General features: G+C 38.9%; 1 protein-coding gene across 1 annotated transcript in view; it reads right to left on the bottom strand.

The window, feature by feature from the left end:
• Positions 1-9,953: 9,953 nt before the first annotated feature.
• The window catches only part of srbd1 (S1 RNA binding domain 1), a 51,013-nt gene continuing 40,809 nt past the window's right edge, over positions 9,954-20,157 (bottom strand). The window contains exons 17-21 of the mRNA XM_040037119.1: positions 19,165-19,271; positions 17,102-17,269; positions 16,132-16,281; positions 11,963-12,147; positions 9,954-10,449 (exon numbers count right to left, since the gene is read on the bottom strand). Coding sequence (XP_039893053.1) covers positions 10,157-10,449; positions 11,963-12,147; positions 16,132-16,281; positions 17,102-17,269; positions 19,165-19,271 — 903 coding nt within the window. The 3' untranslated portion in view covers positions 9,954-10,156. The remainder of the gene's footprint in view (positions 10,450-11,962; positions 12,148-16,131; positions 16,282-17,101; positions 17,270-19,164; positions 19,272-20,157) is intronic.

The following is a 20,157-nucleotide window of genomic DNA, read 5'->3' as shown; positions in this document are numbered from 1 at the left end:
TCCCAGGAAACCACACCAAACCACTGGGTTTTTCCACAGGCAGGTGAGGATATGTACACACACACACACACACACACACACACACACTATATAACAAGACAATTTCTAAACCTGCACCGCTCTTTCTCGTTCTCTCTCTTCCTGTCTCTCTCTTTCTAGCCCTCACAGGCTATTTGGTTCTGCATAGATCTTCATTATGTTTAATTACCTTCTCATGTTTCACTGGAATGAATCCACATGTGAGTGAGTTGGGAGGCGAGATTTCTTTTCCTTTCCAAATTCTGAAGCTTTTTTTTTTAATCTGTCCAAAAGGTACAATAAATTAACAAAAGACAAAAAGCTGAATTGAGATACTTTTCCATGGCAAGACTTATACTGGAGCAAAACTGAAAAATCAGTCTGCGAATCTACTGTGTCCTGACATGATTCATGTTGTTACTGGCCGAATATGGAAAACATCAAACACAGGTGATATTGTTGAAAATCAACCAACAAGGAATTTCTTTAAAAAAAAAAGAAGAAGAAAGAAAAAAATCTCTTAACATAAATCTATATAACTTTATAGTAACCAGTGGAAACTTTAACATTCATAGTCAAAGGGGATTTTTCATATCATTAAACTGGCACTGGTTTATTTGTTTGGGGTTTTTTTCTTTTTTGTTTGTCTGCATTCCCTTTTTAACATGATGAGCAGCAGCTACCAAAAACAACAGAAACAATGTACATTCATTTTTACTGATCACTCCAGAGTAGCTTGGTAATTGCTGGTTAGTGAGTTAACATTTTTATACAAAAGTCAAATAAGATGATGCTAGTGTGGAAGTGTCTCTTGCAGCTATGTACCCTGCTATGTTGGCACTAGAACATTTTTTCTTTTCAAATTGTGTCTAATCCCACAACAAGCAAACAACAACAAAGTGAAAACATTTAATTAAACTGGAGTTAATCTACTAATAGTTTGCTTTTTATTAATACGTTATGCAAAAAAAAAAGTTTTTACAGGACTCCATGCAGTCTTGTGAAAATAGGCACACTGTTACTGCTTACATAGGAATTAGGAGGCAGCCAGGTGCTCTTATTTCACAAGCAAGTGTGACTATCTCTATAAAAGTTTCCAAAATAACAATGACACAATTTTTGGAACAAAGTCCAGTGGAGATTTTTGTCATAACGCACAGCATGATGTTTGGTGAAAACTAATCAGTCAATCAGTACAAATACCTAATACCACTTGGTAAACACTTTGGTGGAGGGGTGATGATCAATAAGTCATTTTGCAGCCACAGGACTTGGGCACCTCGCAGTTGAGTTGACCATAAACTCCTCTGATTACCAGAGTATTCTAGAGTTAAGTGAGAGGCTAGCCAAGTTAAAGCTTAGCTGAAACTGGTTCATGAGACAAGACAATGATGCCAAATACAGCAGCAAATCTATAATAGAATGGCTAAAACAAGAAAAGAGCAAGTGTTTCAACGGCCCAGCCAAAATCCAGACCTCAAACCTATTGAAATGCTGTGGCATAACCGTAAGAGAGCTGTGCATAAACGACTGTCTGCAAACGTCAGTAAACTGAAGCGATGTTGTAAGGAGGAGTGGGCCAAAATTCCTCCATAGAAATGTGAGTGACTGGTAAAGTCATGGGGAAAACCAAGTTATCAATCTACACAAACACAGGCTGTACTTAGTTTTTCATACGACTGCATAGAGTTCTGTGCAAGCTTCCTTTTTCACAAAGTCATTTCTATTCTCACTTGTATTAAAAAAAACTTTCTAAACATTGTTTCTACTTCAACTTAAATAATGTTTAGGTCTGCTTATATCTATGTCTCTATAGATGTAGATATATAATTTATATCTACATCTCTCTCTTTATGGCTATAGACATATGTTATATATCTATGTGAAGTGGGTGTTTTTGTAGAGGCGATAGATTTTGAGTCGATCACAAGCAGCAGCTAGACCGAAAAAGTTTCCCTTGTTTACAACCGTATCATGTTTTAGAAATCAAGTAATTTCTCAATAAAATGACAGGCAACTGATTTTGTTTGCCAAAAGCAATCTGAGATGAAAACAATCTTCTGTCATTCTTCTTTGGTGATTGAAAAGGTATACATTTCATTCTTTATTTGACAAAAAAACTTGTTTTAAAAATCCATCTTTGTAGGCCTTCTCTCTGAGTTTATCCAACAATGCAATTTTTCCCCTGAGAAAAAAATAAATTGTTCAGCGTTGTTCCACCATTACACATGAACCAAAATGGGGCAAAATAAACGAAAACAACTGGAAATATCCTCAGAAGCAAACAGTGGAAAAAAAGAAAACCTTTTCATGGAACACGCTTTTGCTGATAGTCCTTTTTTCTGTCTGAGAAGATGCCGGATCACTTTCTGACAAAATGGGGGGGGGAAATAATTCAATTTTTTTTAAAATGCTGATATACCATGAATATGTAAATTAACTGAAATGAAAACTTTTGAAACAATGTCAAGGTTTTTAATGAATGCAAAGCAGAAGATCAAATTAAAAACAATTCATTTCATTACTCAGTTGTTGGGATTTATGAATGTATCTGTATTAGTGGACAGCTGAAATTGTGTCACTGGCTAATGACTAAAACTATATCTGCTTATCCTCAAATATGGATGCAAATAAGGTCTCATATACGATATATGAGACACGACTACAAGCTGCAACAATACATGCACTGTAAGAACCCATTATTTACCTTTTACAGCACATCTGTGAAAAATTCGCTTTTTGGAGTTTAAAAAGTGCCACCCACTGTTTTGAATTCCTTTTTTCTACACATTTCTGGGAGGTTCACAGAATGCGCTTCAAAGTCTAGCTGCTGTGAGCACAGCCATTGTTCACCAGATACAAATCAATACATCTCCTGTTGGTGTACTTTAAGCCTCACAAATAAGAGCGCTTTGCGCCGTGCAACAATGCAGAGGGGATGATTCTGCAGCTGTTAAGCAGTAAACTTCTCGAAAGGGGCTCATTTCACAGTCCTGTGCAGATGAGGATAAAAAGAGAAATCAATGATGAAATAATCAAACCAAAAAATAATCATACTAAAAGAAAAACTGTCTGAGTTACACATGGCTACAGCAGAGTGACCCTTTAATCCAGAACTGTGCCAAAATATACAATTTGCTGATAAAAAAAAAATGAAGAGAAGATTAATTGCTAGGCTACCTGTAACTTACTGAGCTTGCAAAGATATTTTGCTGCACAACTAGATCTGTGAAAGGACTTGGTTTCTTTCATTCTTCATGATCTCACTTTGTGGGCTCAGGTGCTAGAGCAGGTTACCTACCAATCAGAAGGACAGTGGATTGATGCCCAGCTCCTCCTGTCTATATGTGTCCTTGGGCAAGATACAGAACCCCGAGTTGCCCTTGATGCATCCAACAGAGTGTAAGTGTACGTGTGAATATTACATAAAAGTGCTTTGGTATAGGGACAGTATTGAGACTTTCCACTTTCAGTGCCCAAATTTAGCAGAAAGTTGCAAAATAAGTAAAGTCCACTTTCAGTTTCTTTGGTATGGAAAGAAATATGGACAGCACTGTCATCTTTGATTGCAATATGCTTATTGTGATTATTTACTTCCTTTTTTGCAGTTGTAAGCTGCAGCTGATTTTCTGTAGAATCAAATGTAACTGGAACATGATTTTAATAAAACTACAGAATTTACGACAGAGAGGGTGAAAATCTCCTTTCAGTGAATTTGCAAAATAATTAATTTTTAGAAATTAATTTAAAATATTTTGCAAGGTTTATCCATGTTCTTTGAAACATGGATAAACACCACACCCCTAAGATTATAACTCCAGGTTAAATCCATGTCCAGGAAGCACTAGTTTGGGAGCCTATGTCCTTGTGTAATCTGTGTCAAGGAAATTGCTCCCATGTGTGTTAATGCTACTGACAGCACTATTAGGTCTTAGTATTAATGGCTTGCTGTAACACACAGCTAAACAAACAACTGCCAAATCTAGCAAACCCTGTGTGTGCCTTAAGGGGCTCACACAGGACAGGAGATGGTTCTTAATACAGTAGCAGCTGCGCTGTAGCAGAGCGTGGTCGGAAGTGATAATGATTACGACACAACCACATTGCTTTTGTTCTTTTTTGTTTTTTTCTTTCTTTGTTTAAGACAGTTTCAAGGATTAATTTTAGTGTTACAGATCGATTTCCATAAATTAAAGTCCCATAACACCTTTGTGAAATTTCACAAACTATTAAAAGCCCCAGTAGAAAATCTACATTATTTTTTTCCGTGACTAACTGTTGATTTTCCAGATTTTCCAGTGAAAGCTGCCCACAGCCCAGAACAGAATGAGACATCAGTAGCCATTAGTTTACCATTAATTTTCTTGGACATGAAAGTTCCTATTTAAACACCCCACCCCACCCCCCCCCACCCCCCAAAGGAAAAAAACCCAAAAATCTATGGTGTCATTAGATCTCATTATTTTGTTCTTAAAAGCTGTGCTTTAGATGAGACTGCAGGCAATCCAATGTATAAAATCATATAATCACAGAGACTGGTGGATACAACAGTACATGATGCTAATTAAAATAATCAATGACTTATCCACCTCACTTCAGATAAAAAAACAAACAAAAAAAGGAGAATCATCATGAGCTGCCAGTAACACTACATGCTGCACCTTAAGTGTGAATGAATTCCCTCTAAGTTCCCACTTCCTTCCTCCCAGTGGTCTCAGACTGAGTTCCCAGTGGGATGAACATAAGATATGTCAGTGAGATATACTCGTACACTCTCAGTATATGTGTTTGATGTGTTTGTGTGTCATATGTGGAGGAGGGATTGCCTAGACAGTCTGTCTGTATGTGTTTGTGTGAATGCACATGCTTTGACACCATAGGTCTCTATATGAGTGATGTCTTGCCTGTGTCCCACACTTGAGGTTTTGCCTTTAGTAAATCCCCAGAGATGGCAGCCTAACCCAAACATTCAGCTGTCAATCACTTTAAGCACTAACCATGGTCATGACCCGGGAACAGGAAGAGGCCTTGTTATCCCTTACTGTGCTACTCTGGAGGAAGCCATGTATATGGAGCTGTATCTGTGTTTGCCTAACTATTCACCAAAGTGTATGTTTGTGTGTGGTGAGAGTTCAGCATATACATCCATATACATCCATAAACACATAAACATATTAACTCAATTAGATTTATGGCTGAAATGCTAAAAATGTTAACTGGGACTTCTTTATGTGGAATGTGCCCATTTCTATCCAACAAGAAAAGAACTGTTTCAGTGTTGTTTAAACAGCTTCAGAAGCAGTTACACCTGTATTTTTATGTTAAAAAAAAGAAAGAATAAAAAGCAGTTCAAATCCCTAGTATTATATAACCATTTTAAACATGTATGTTTGCCGGTGCCAGTTTATTAGATATGATTCATGCAACCAATCTAAAGCATTTGAACTGATGTTTGAAGTGGAGCCAGAAAAAAGCCTAGAGAATGGCTTTAAGGTCACTTACATCTTTTCCAGCTGGATCTATGATAATAATAATAATAATAATAATAATAAGCGCCAAACCTGGTCGCATATTTAGCACCAGTGTTTCTTTTTGTTATATATTTTTTTTCATCATCTTAGAAATCATCATCTGTTCCTCTGCTGATGTCTAGGGTTCGACTAGGTGGCGCTGACTGAATTTATTTTCTTTGGAAGAAAAATTAAATGGTTCCCTTTTATGTAAGTGTGAAGGACAAAGACTGGGTTGAATAAAGAACCGTTGTGATATGATATTATCACTGACTGGGATTTTACGTTTTGTCAAGTTAACTAACACAAAGCAAGACAAACTTTGTTGAACTTCCTTTGTAGTGTACCCCTAAGTCAGCTGATGGCTTACGTTAACATCTCTGAAGTTTGCAACCTTCAGTTTTATTCCCTTCAGTGTTAAGCTTCTGTAAATTATTCTGTCTTCATAAAACTTAAGAAACGTGTAATGTAAAATTCCCCTTCCCACCTGCCCCTCTTCTTATTCTCGCTATTATTTTTTTTGCTATGCTCTAGTTGTCTACCTTAAAGGTGCTAATTATGTACTGTGGTCACGCAAAAACAAAAGAAAGGCAATCAAAATATAATTTACTATATTCCACATATATGTGGATAATGTCAAGTGAACACCTGGCACCTATGAAAATATTTATCTAGGCTGGAATCAGTGCTAACAGGACTTTTCTTTTGGCATGCAGTACCCCGTCTGCTAGTAACCTTCCGCTACGTTTCGACTCCAAGAAGATTTAATACTGATTAAAATAAACACACAGTCTTAAGTCATTACCCACTTTATGGAGATAAGTGGTAAGGCTGTTGGAGACTAGGAAATCTAAGTGACATAGCTGTTGTTTAAAGAGCGCAGGGTTGGGAAATGAATATCAGCACGAGACGTGACCCCAAGAAAAAAAGAAGAGGGTAAAGGAGGAAGCATAAAAGTGCTTTAGAGATTATTCAGAAGTTAATTTCACTTACTGTTGGCTAATAATCAGGTGGTTACACATTCACTGCCACTTATCTTTCGACTTAGTGGATAAGCCAGCTTAAGCTCCGTTGGTGACATGAAATACAAAAAGCCAAATCCACATCTCAGTGATGCCCACAGAGTGTGCACAGCTAATGCCTATGTTAATGTTTTATTTAATTTAAAGTGTCTCATACTTTCAGACATTTTCCTTCACTGTCAGTATTTGTATATCAGAGCCTCTAAGTGAATCTCAGCTTTTTGAACATCTTGGTGTGTGATTAACTATGTGAAACCTTGACAAAGAGAGTGTGAGAAAATGAACAGACAAAGAGACAAAAACACATGTACCGTGTGTTTGTCTTTGAGCCAGGGAATGAAATATAGGGCCTGAAGTGTGTGTGACTGAGTGTGTGTGTCCTGGCACGTGTGAGGTGGTGTGTGGGCGTCGAGAGGGAAAGCTCATAAAACCCATGATCACACTGATGAGGTCACAGGGAGTGAAACCGGAGAAAGCCTTTCATTTCCTGTCTCATTCCATCCCTCTCTCTCCTACTTCCATTCATCCATCTCTCCTCTGTCTATACTTTACTTCTGTTTTTCACAAGTAATGCCAAGAGCCAAAGTCTTTCTCACCCCCACGTCTATCTGGAATTTTTCACTGTGTCACCTAAGGTTGGAAAACAGGGATATAAGAGAGAGTTTTGCTTTTTAATCTGACTGACGTTTGTGTTGAGCTTTAACAAATGAGACAGGAAAATGTAATTCCTGCTTTTCACAAACTCCTTTCACATGTGCTGTGGTTTTTCACACGATGTGTTCACTGTATGGGCTTCAATGGGTAAAAACGTCTGTCAGTTACAAAACTCTTGCACTCTTACAAACTCATTTGGTCTTTCTTAAAACTACAATCAGGAGTTAACAATAAAAAGTATATATAATCCTCCACATGCTCAACTGCCAGGTAATGTCATTTAAGAGGGTTTAATGATTTGAACTTCAGAGGATACAGACGTGTTTAATAAAGTCTACCAGCACCAAATGCACCAGAAAGTTCTGTTTTATCTACTCCAGTATTTGCATAGTCCCACAAAAATGGAGAGGTGTTAAGCAAAGCTTGATACAATTGCAAGTAACACCAAACCTATGGCACTTTTTACAACTATTATTGGTTATTGGTTGCAAACAGCGATTAGATGTCTATCAGGTGGTCTGAGAAATCTGAGATCAGCAGAGAAAGACATATTTTCTACTCAGTGTTTGCTTAGCAGGATGCATTTACTAGCTGTGAGAACTATTCCCTCTACGCTTTCGTTAAATAAAAAAAAAAAAGTTCATTTCATATCCACCTGTGCAACAAAATATGCTGAAAGAGGGCCCAACACAGCAAAATGGGCTGTTTCTCTTTGTTAATTTGACTTATGAAACCACAAATAGCCATCATGCTTTATGAGTGAAAGTGTGACACTTGTTCAGCAGCTTTCTTACAATCAATTTTCTTCACATTTCACCAAAACCTCAAGGTACACCTGAGCTCACTCCACAACGCAACAGTCGAGAACCAGTGCAGCAGTGGATAACAGAGAACTACACAACCGCTCCTGCAGATACTCTGCTTCTTATCGCAGATTCATTACTGGTCAGTGTTTGGCAAAAACTCCAAGGTGCGGGAGTAGCTGGCTGCCAGATTGACTGTCCCATCTGTGTGCTCACGTTTAGTACAGGGAGGAAAATTAACGGCAGGGAAGGCAGGAATGGTGCTGAGGGAAGCTGTGTTTACTTTCACAAATAGTTGCGTTCCCCAAGACAAAAAAACACTGCAACATTAAAACAAGCTACAAGATATGAGATCAAAACAAAGAAAAGCAAATAACTGACAAGAGGAGTTAACATCAAATGTAAAGAGGCACCTTGACTGGAACAAAAAATTCCTTAAAAGTAGAGCGAAGTACAGTAAAAGAGCCTAGTCTGTATTTGTGTGCAGTTTTCATATATCATCACCAAGCAAACTGCCACTACTGATTAATCTTGATCTAACATCTCTTTGTATTTGTGCGTATAGAATATATTCCATTTGTTCCCCCAAGGGGAAATAATGAAGCAGCAGTGCTAAGAGTGATTCGGTATTCTGCATCCACTGTAAGGTTTAGCACAGGGGACCTCAGGCTTTCTCAGAACCATATTTCATGTATTTGTAAATTTTTTATTTATTCTAGTTTCATAAAAACAAACAAATTAGATAATGTGGATAGGGAGTCTGGGATTAATTTTGAAGCAGCTGATTAGTGTGTGTTTGGATAATTGTGTCTGGGACCAAGCCTAAAAAGCCTTCAGGCTTTACCGCAGTCTGGAATACAGAAACACTCCCACCTCCTCCTGCTATCGCTGCCTCTGCTTCAACAAACCCTCCTTCATTCTGTCTTTTCATGTTTTCCGGTGCACATGGAAGAAAAACTTGCTTCTTTTACTTGTTTTTTTTTTTCATCTCTTGATACATAAGGTCCTTGATTTCTTACACCTTCAGTTTCTCCATGCCTCATGCCAGCATGCTTCCCACTCATCCCCCACCTTTACTCGTGCGTCTCATCTCCTCAAAAAAGTGAAGCATATCATATAACACAATTTGCTGAAATTGTTCTTTTTCATCAGGAACACAATATTTATTATTTAGATATAACATATATATACGTATATATATATATATATATACACGTATACATATATACGTATATACGTATATAGATAGATAGATAGATAGATAGATAGATAGATAGATAGATAGATAGAATATTTTAACTTCAAACCATCAACTGCAGATGAAACAACACTAAGCAGAATTTCAGTCTGTTTGTTCAAATGGTTTTCTTTAAGGTATCCAAAAGTCAATAACAACTGCTCAAATCAGAAGACAAAGAACATAGTGAAGAACTGATTTTTCTTTTATTCAAGTAATAATCCAAGAGAATAATGAGAATACCAAGTATTACAAACATTAACAACAGTCGCTCAAGTATGTCGTATTCAGCATTACAAACAACTAAAGTGCAAATAATTGTGATATCATCTCACAGGTGTAGTGCTCTGTCCCGAGCAAAGCACCCCTCTAAATGACAAACAGACTGAGAACAAGTCCCAAATGAAGTGTCCTAACTGTTAAACATGACTTGAAATTTTTGCTTTTATTTCTAAACTTGTAACAGCTGTTCACTGAAATTGATCATTTTAAAACTAGCCAAGTTAGGCACTAGTCACACAGGATTCGAGAGTGGTCGGCAACCATCTGGTGAGCACTGGTCATGGGGGGTAAAATGTGTATTCCCTGACTGGTTGTTAAGTTGTTGCCTGAGGAATTCAATTCAATTCAAGTGTTGGTTGCAGTGGAGAGGCACAGCTTTTACCTGGAAGGAAAACATTTCCCGCTTCCAGTTGTTTTGCACTTTTTCAAGTTTTACAACAACTCAAATAGTCACTGCCACCAGCCTTCAGGAATTACTTGTCAGTGGGTCACAAAACAGACATTTTACCCTAAGAATCAGAGACTGCCAGGGGGGTCACTGACCAAGGTCTGTGTATCTCAGGCCTTAGCAGTTTAAAACCTGTAATTTTCTGTCACACTTCTAGTGACAATCATAGGTATTAAGTGACTCTATTGCAAGACCCTGATCAGGTCCAGCCCAATCCGTCCCCTCTGAAGGTCAACATTCAGGACCCGGACCTCCACTCGCTCCCCAGGTCCTAGAGCCAGGCTGCGACGACGCTGGCTGACAGGCAGCTTGTCCAGGGTGATGTTGCTCTTGTGGATGAGGCCTGCACGGCCAACGCCAATATCTACAAAAGCCCCGAACAGAGCGGTGTTGTCCACACGGCCTGTCAGCACCGCACCCACCCGCAGATCACTCATGGACACAACGCCCCGCTTAAAGTCCGCTTGTCCAAAATCTGGGAATGACAAAAAGATAGCTAGACGCAAGGTGTGGAGCGATATCAATGACAAAATAATACACAAGCGGCAGACAGTCGAAGTGTTTGGGAGTAAAAAGTGGGATAAGGGAATGCAGAAAAAATTGTTGATGAGGCAGACATGAAAAACATAACATTTCGAGCAGTCACTCAATACTTGTATCTACATACGTTTATCAGCAGTGTATTAAACCCCACTTTCCACTTTGCCTGCTCATAAGACCTGTTTCCTGTCTGTAACACTAACACAAAGGACTGTGCTCCAGGAAATAGTCCCGTCCAATTATCCTCCCAACAGCACTGATTTCATGCAGTAGTCTTAGCCCATCTGTTTATTCAGCTGAGCACTGGCTATGAGGCCAAGCATAGTGTACTGCAACCGAATAAGGCTAACCTGAGAATGAACTTTGAAGCCGCGTTCCTCAATTTTAAGACAAGTTAGCCAGCAATAAGTGGGTAGACTTGACTTCTTTCCTCTTCACATAAAATAGTATTTAACTAGCCAGTCTGAAAATAATTACTCTTTTGTACTTACATCTTTTTTTCCCCCTGTTTTGGGGAAGACCGTCAAAGAAAAATATGTTGCGCAAATATTAAAGTGCTCTGTGCCATTTTTAATCAGAATTTGAGAGTTGATGCTGACTTATATTTCCTCATTATCAATAAATAGGCTGCTTAATCAAAAACAGAAGAGCAAGAGATGTGTCCTATTTTTTTCCCTGAGAAAACAAATTTGAGCTACAGCAACAGTTTGTAACTATGGATGGGGTTTTAGTGGTATGTTTGTATGTGCCTGAACTGAAGCGTTTCAGATTAAGGAGAAAAACAGAGTTCTTTGTGCATTTTGTATGTGTGTCTCTGCAAAGAGACGCTGTCCAACAACACAGTCTGTTGGACCCATCACACCCTGTCAGAAACACACTGCTTGTATTGTGGGGCTACAGGGAGGAAGCCACAGCACTGTCAGATCCTATCAAGTTACACTGCCAAGACATGCCTATTATAGTAAAGGCAAGAAAAGTCAGTGTGTGTCATAACTAGCAAGACTCTCAAAGAGCTGGATGAATACAAGTTTGATTTTCTATCAGTCAGTGGGGACCTATAAAGGACATCATGAAGGAAAGATGAGAGGCCAAGGGAAGTTACTGTGACTGATAGGCTGCAGATACGTGCAGTCTACAACATTTTTATACGATTCAAAATACTGATAGTTTTGAGATATAAGGAAATAAAAAACATGCATGATCAAGGGTATCCATACATATGTTTCATTGGCTTTCTTCTATTTAAATACCTTTCAAATAATAAAGTCAAAGTAACATTTATGTAAACATCTTAATGTCAGCGTCTCATTTTCCTATTAAAACCAAAATTTTTAAAAAATGTTTACATGCATTAACATGTTTTTCCTTCAGCATTTTCAACATTGTCCTTTGTATTCTTCTTCTGATTGAATTGATATCAGTATATCAGTGAGCGGCCGGAGTCTTACTTTGTCGTATGTCAAACCCGGGGGGCTGCGTCAGGCCGTCTATAATGAGTTTGAGGGTCTCGGGTGTGGTGTCCAGGGTGCGGGCCAGCTCCTCTATACTGCTTGTCTTAACTTTGTTCTCCACACAGTGTTTCAGGGTTGTACTCCCAATTTGGTCCACACTCCCACTCACAAGAGACAGAAATCTGGACAGGAGAGACATGTGCAGAAATTTAAGCTTAGAAATAAAACCACAAACCTACTTGACTTCATAGAGCCTTACCAATAATAGATACTCATTTTTAGGGATTTAGAAATTCAAATATCATTATTATTTACTAGAGTTTAGTGTTCTACCGTTATACTGAAAAGGGAAAATGTTGGGATAATTTATCTATATTTCTAGCAATGTATTTCATAAACTAGCACAAAAAAAAATTTGGAAAACGCTTCACCACAATCGCTCACATGATGCTCCATCTCCAGTTTGTATTGCTAATTGCAAAGTGTCGCTACCAGTAGGGGAGTAGTTTTTGCAGACAAGGCAATGACTGTGCAAACTACAAACAACCACCAAAGAACTTGCAAGGAGGTTTTTGGTTCTGCACCAAGTAACTCTTTTCAACCAGTTTCACCTTGTGACTACCAGCAAAGTCCAGAAACCACTTGCCAACCAGTCAAGGGAATAAACACCCTTCCATTAGCAACAGAAATTTGCCAGGAGGGGTCACTGACCCATCTCTAGGCTTGCATGACTGGGGTCTAAGAGTAGATGACAAACAGTAAAGGTAAAAACAGAGAAAAAAACAGATGCTGGAAAAATGGAGGGGAAAAAAGGAAAAAAAAACATATTAAGCTTATGCAGGAAAAGTGAGCAGGCACTGGGGAAAAATAGGGAGAGCGGCAGAGGTGTGTGAGTAATACGCAAAAAGTTGTGAGTTGTCAAGGTGGAGTTTTCTGTGTTGGATGCAAAAACACATATTTAATTTACCCCTGGTAAATCAGGTAAATCCTCATTGGGCTGTAAACGCTCTGACACCTTGTTTAATGAAACTGCCTCCACTGTGCTAAGGCTGGACTTCGTGTCTGTCAGCCACACTTTTATCACTTGATTCCAGCACGATGTCCCACCACATAATGTCTAGACAGTCAAGTCGCACCATTTCAAATTCACTGAGCCGGAGATATAAATCCAAACTAATTAGTTGCTCTCTGTACTCTAAACAGAAACAGCAACAAATTGGCATCAGAGCCAAAGTAGCGAGCAGGGTTTATGGAAAAAAAGTGATGTGTGTGTGTGTATTATACATACTGTAAATATTATTTACAACAGGCACTTGGCATATTTGGTGATAGATGTGACTGCATTTGTTTCTATGCATGTGTTCATGTGTGGACCAGCTGGGTAACATCCGTGATAGATGTCGCTCACTGGCAGGCTGACGCCAAACAGACTCAGCAGCTGTCCACAACATGATGGACAGAACAGGTGGACACACACCAGAACACACACACCAACCTGATTCATACACTGTGTTGTTCAGAAATGTTCATTTGGCAATAGGAGGGACAGTACCGATGTAACATAAAACAGCTTGTGTACAAACTACGTTTGTGACAGCTGTGCGTCGAGAGGCCCCTGCCATCGAAGTCCCTGTCTAACGCCCAAAAGAGGGAAACAAGCGGACTCGATCTCTCAACACCAGTAAGCTTGATCGGTACAAAATAGTAGCTAAGTATGTGCCAGACATGACTTAGTGGTAAGGAAACAACACCTTCGGACCAAACTGGATATCTGTATAACAATAAGGTCTTCTCTCCTGTGCCTCTTTAATCTTCTTAACTTTCCAACCACATATCTTTTAACAGGAAAAGAAATAGTTGTGTCTTGATTGCTTAGACACATATCATCTAGACCCCCAGTTGGACTAAAGCCAGGAAAAGGCGGCTGACATATAATTTTTTACAGAAAGCAAGCAGGATCATTTGTAAAGCTTTTCTTTGCACAATGCAACCAAGTTTAATTATATCATTAAGTACAATTTCTGATATTTTAACTCTTTATATATATTATAGAGTCATTTAAGTCATGCAGTTAATATACGTTCATATAAGTTTTTTTCCTGCTCCTTAATTCATATACACTGTGGTAGAAGTTCAAAATCCAAACTAAATGTATGAGCACACTGGTTGACTAGCAGGAATACTAAAATCTTAAAACCTAAATAAAAGCAAATAGAAGAGCACAGGAGAGATATCTTAGAATAGATTGAGTGGGTGGAGGGCCCTACTTGCAGGTGTGTGTTTCACATTTCATTTTTCAGTGGTGTATGTTAGTATTTAAGGGGTACCGGGAGTCCACAGGCCTCCAACACCGTTGGGTTCATACTTATATAATTGCTACCAACACTGTGCATGTATTTTGGTATGTGTGTGTGAATGTAGCGTTGGGTGGGCTTTAATACAGATTTTATCCAGGCATACAATCAAGGACCCACTCTGTCTTCAGTTATTAGGCTTCACTGATTTTTTTTTGATTTTTTTAATTTTTTTAAAAGGTGGACAAATCATGTGTGTGCTCTTGTGTTTCTGGTTTTGTGCGCGTGTGTGTATATGGTTACAAAAAGGGGTGGATGTGTAGGCTGTGAGCAGTAATGGAGGATCCAGTTCCACTAATGCGATGAACATGATATTCCTTATACAGCATAAAGACACACACAAACACACACATACACTAACACACACACAAGCATTCCTTTACAATTCTCCCTCTAAACCTTGTTTTCACCATTTGTAGGTGAGGAGGAGAGAAAATCTTTGGGGTATTTCAGTGATGCTCTCACAGCTAATAATCTAATCAATTCAAGTTGATTAGATTATTAGTGATTAGTAGCGATTATTAGAGTTCTGATTTTGAGTCAGTATACAAATGAGTGATTTTCAAAGTAACTCTTTGATTATGAATATAACTCACCAAGACTTTTACAGCTATAATCTAAAGGTTTATGTAAAAAGACATCCAAACTAGCCCAATGAGTGATACACTCATCAAGTAGTATGGTCTATTTCCAGATCACTGTCATACCCTGTGATTTTAAGTTTAGTGGAAGGTTACTTATTTTCTGGTTTGTCAAAATAAAAGAGCAAGAACTGACATGGCTTTTCATGTACTGAAAATCTTTACAGAGACAGGTGATGTGCTGGAAAACCACAACACACTTTGGGATACTTTCAGAACCCATACTGAATGGAGTACATTCCCAGACTTGGATTATAATACAGCCATAACACCGGATAATGCATTTGCCAACACAGGATTAAGAATTCTGAACAGCAAGAGAAATAGAAAAGCAGAGAACGATTAGATGTCCAGTGAGAAATTTCAATTGTGGAGTTAAATTCTGTGGGAAAAATGCTAAAGATATCTTTAAACGGTTGGTAATTCTGGTTAAAAGAAGTTTTAATGTGAGGCACCATTGAGAAAGTGACAGGGAGGGGCAGCGAGAGAGCTGAAAGTATGGACGAGAAACGTGTCTGCCAAATAAATAAATAAAAATAAAAGAGAAAAACAAATAAATGTAACTAAACGCGTGCAGCTCAAAAAGGAGTACAGAAGAGTAATGTGTGCTCTTATATTTTAAGACCTCTGATCCCCAATACTTCTTTGATGAACTACTCTCTAGTGCAGTCTGTATTGAACACACAGACACTGAAGTAGGAAGTTTCATACACGCAACATCAATCTATCTGCATGTGTGTGCGCAGAGATACATCTCCCCACATATATGTACAGACACCATCAACAAGAGGAGAGCAATGCTTAAAACCACTAGTGTCAGAACTTATATAGACTAAACACAGTTGAGTGACTACAGCTGGAGGAGAGAGGGCCCCCACTCTCTCCCTCCGTTTTGTGTGTCCATCTGTTACACACACACAGATGCTCAATGTGCTTCTGATATCAGCATCAGCAGCGCTAACAATCATCTCTCACACAAGGACACACACACCACAGCCAACGCCTCCTCTCTTGTATCCCATGTCTGCGTAAATCAAATCAGAGCCCTCCACCACTATAACCAACCCCATGTGAGATGGTGTCAAAATCAACTCCATCATAGCCTGAACATGCTTTAGCCAGTGGGGTGGGCTGCTGTTCAAGCGTCCGTGTGTGTTTGTGTGCACTGTACCTTTGTGCTACATGGTAGGACTCCGGGTGTATACAAGTCTGATCGAGGGGGTTAAATGAGGTTGAGACGTTGACACCAGTTTTTCCCTTGCCTTTCTTAGCTGCAGGTTTCTCGGGCACTTCTGGTGCCTGGTTAGATGATGATCTGACACTGTTTTGGCAAGAAAGAAATGCATTTTAAATCACCCCAGTATTCCTGCTCTAAGACTATATATTGTTTTATATAAACATTAAGGGAAAAGAAAATCTATCAAGCCATGGAAACATGCTGCATTTTGCTTTACTGAGCCCTGTGAATTTTGCTTCCATCCAAATATAACAGCGGTACAAGTGCTTCAGGCACATCCCACTGGGAGGAGATCCTGCCGCAGACCTGCGGCAACCTGGAAACATTATATCTCTAAGTTGGCTTGAAAACGCACCGGTGGTTGGGAAGTGGGAGGTCTGAGTTGCTAGACTGCTTAGACTGCTGCCCCCATCATCTCGGAGGGAAAAATGTCGGAAATACTGAATGGATGGATATTTGAAATAATCCAAGTACACTGTCAGTATTTCCCAACACATTTGACACGATTATCTAGAGTAACTAAAACATTTTTTTTTTAGAATAATTTCTGCATCACCTCAGACTCCTCATAAATCATAAATAACTTCTTCAACCCATCTCTGTTTTACATGATATACACGATACAAACTCTTGGATGGTAATTCAACTGTAATTTTTACTGCTTTGAACTGCTACGAACTGAACCCCATTGAGAAATTCTCAGAACTTGGGTGCAAGTTTATCTAAACTACTTGCATGGCTAAATAACACAACATGTCTAAACATTTTAAACAGGGCGTTTTTGCAGTTTGTTCCAACAGACCATTGCATGAAAAAAAGACAACATTGTGAAACAGAATTTGAGTGTTTGTCTGCTTGCTTTTAGGTCTATCTATGTGGATATACTGTGTATATGAGTGCGTACCTGGACAGAGTTTGTGGGTTTATTCTAATGAAGCCAGCACACTGCTGGTAGGACTTGGGCCCCATGCCTTTGACCAGCTTCAGCTGCTCCCTGTTGATGAAGGGACCGTGCTGCTCTCTCCATTCTGTGATACTCCGTGCCCTTCCCGCATTTAAGCCTGCTACATGCCTAGGAGATAAAACAACAGATTGAAGGGACAAAAATTACTCATCTCCCAATATATTCAAACAACTTCTTAAAATTATTCTACACTAGATGCTAAAACAACAAAACAGAACAGGTAATTAAATAAGTAGGATCTCAAGCTTGGTTGATATCCATATAGATTGTATACCTATGGGATCACCTATAATAACTCTACAGTATTAGGCTTAGACACACACACCCACACCAAACAAACAGCAGATTCTGCAACCGTGACCTGGCATTTAAGCAAGCACTGGAAACACAAGTGACACACATAAGCCAATATTAAGCATGTATATTTGTCCAGTTCAGGCTGAGCAAAGACGAGAGGTGATTTGAAACTAAATTAGGTCTGCTCTGTTAATGCCCACAGTGACTCACTCATGCTAAAGCATGTGGCAATGTCAACACTCGGCATAATACCTCAGTCATCAACACGTCTGTGTGTGTTTCATGTGCGTTTGTGCATAGCTTAACTTTGTGGAGGAATGGAAAAAGCTCACTTGCAGAGCAGACAGGTAAACAGATGACCTGATGCCTGCCTTGCAGCTAATGCCAGCTCAATTCATACTGTTTGTCTCCACTGCAAAAAGTGTGCATATGAAATTTCTGCACTTCCTACTTTTGACTCATGTTTATACTGCACAAGTTGTAACAAATAAGCACATGTGTGCACGGTGTTCTTGCATGTTTCTTCTTCAGCATGTATGTTTCTGTGAGTTTAATTGTGTCCACTGTTCCTAATCCTCTTTGTTAATACCAGTCAGCCCAGTAAGTGGGCCAAGGTGTGAAGCATTAGTCTAAACAGAAAACTGGCAGGCCATCTGTGTGTTTGTGTGTGTAGATCATGCAATGGCATGAGTGTGAATGATCCCTTGCCATGTTGTGACTGCTAAGGGAAAGTATGCCAGAGGTCTGAGCCCGTCTTCATCTCGTTTTCAGAATTTTGTCTCTGTCTGCATGTATTTGTGCAGCACACAGTGGTTGAGTGCAAACATGCACTTGCTTGTGAGGACATGTATTAAATGTTTTTAGGCATGTTTGATGTTTTGATTCTTAATTATCATCTAACATTAGCAAGACAGCTCACTGGTCCCAAACGAGCTATTTTAATGCATCCCTAGTCTGAGTCTACAGCCACGCTCAGTAAGAACCCTCTTCTGTGACAACATAGGCAAAGAATCTTGCAAACATAAACTGTGTGTAAAAGACGGACACAGGCAATGTGAGTCCCACAGTTCAGTCTAAGCTGAGTATAATCCCCATTTTAGTGTTTAGAAACTGTACACGGTGAAACTGAGGGGCACTGCAAGATTATTGGCTAGTGACTTGTCAATCAAATCATATCAAATCACGTCATACTACAACTTTTGTTTCCACTACAAATTGGGTGCAGAGGTTTGAATTTAATTTGGATTTTCTTTAATCAACACAGGCTCAAAAGCATACATACAGGTTCAAATGTGTACATGCATTCACTTACATTCTTTTCTACAATGAAAGATGATCCTGACCAAGAAAGAAGCCCTGCTCCAAAATTAACACCTTTGTACCAGCTGTCAAGCATGGTGGTGACAGCATCATGAGCTCAGGCTGTTTTACTGCTTGTGGTAATGGTATATTGCACAGTATATGGAATAATCAAGGAGGACTACTCTGAAATTCTTCCTTCAATTTAAGGTTAAGGCGGGCTAAAGCAGGCTGTTGCCAAGTGCATACTTGTTGTTTGATTATTGGGGTTCTCTCTGTGTTATTGGAGCGTCTCTACCTTACAATTTAAAGCACCTTGAGGTAAGTGCTGTTGTGGTTTGTCGCTATATAAATAAAACTGAATTGATTTTTAGAAATTATGCGATGTGTCATTTTGGGTACTCTACCTCATCAGTATCTCAGAGCAGATGTTAATGTCCACACCAACAAAGCTCACACACTCCTGCACCACGCCATCCAATGCTGTCTTCAAAGCTCCAGCTGACACGTCATGCTAAGAGAAAAAAGAAACATATTGACAAAACCAGGGAATTTTTAAAGTACAGACACACACAGAGACAGAAAGACACATGGCAAAAACTGGTTAAGCAAAGAAAACAACTTTAAATCACTGCTTTTATCTGTGTGTGAGAGCAAATACAGGAATTCTTAGGATTTTTCAAACCTCTTTGGGACAGATGAACACTAAAAACTAACACAGCTGCATGTAGCTGTGCTTTCTTTTTTCCCATCCAAATCTGTTTATCAAAATATTTTAATGGAAGATTTTAACAGACTTCACTTGAGTGTGTTCAGGTTAATTCCCATATATTATATTCCATTTTCACCACATACTGCTACTTGATCTTGTGCTGACAGCATACACTGTCAATACAGCAAATATGAGGCAAATTTTAAACAAAAAAGGGAGCGAGAAAACTGATTGACAGGAGAAGTACAGAAGTGAAAGGAAAATGTTTCGTTAGGCCTTTCTGTGATTTTTCCCAGTAATACAGTGCTCTTGTCATTGTAGCTCTCAGTCTATGAAAGTACCTCCAAATGAAACTTTCACATTTCTCATCGACCAGCCAATCAAACATTAAACAGGAGATATTTTTCAAAAGCAGTGGAGCCTGTTTTTTTTTAAATGAGAAAAGTTGACAGCAAGAAAGGAAAGGAAAGAAAATTATTGTCAACAAACTATTTAAGCACACAACCAAATAATCTTAAAGAAATATAAGGTCTGGCAGTGAGAAACACGAAACCCTGTGTTGTGGCACAAGGTTAAAATCCAGGAGTTCAGCTACAGACTGATGTCTCAGCGACTGCTTGAGGATTAGCTGACACTCTAAACTAGACTACTGTTGGTCTTTGAATGTGTTTGTGTGCATGTGTATGTC

This window comes from Simochromis diagramma, unplaced genomic scaffold, assembly GCF_900408965.1.
Source record: "Simochromis diagramma unplaced genomic scaffold, fSimDia1.1 OVJJ01000330.1, whole genome shotgun sequence".
Lineage (NCBI taxonomy): Eukaryota > Metazoa > Chordata > Actinopteri > Cichliformes > Cichlidae > Simochromis > Simochromis diagramma.
Note: the sequence above shows the minus strand (reverse complement) of the source record. Positions and strands in the feature narration are given on the sequence as shown.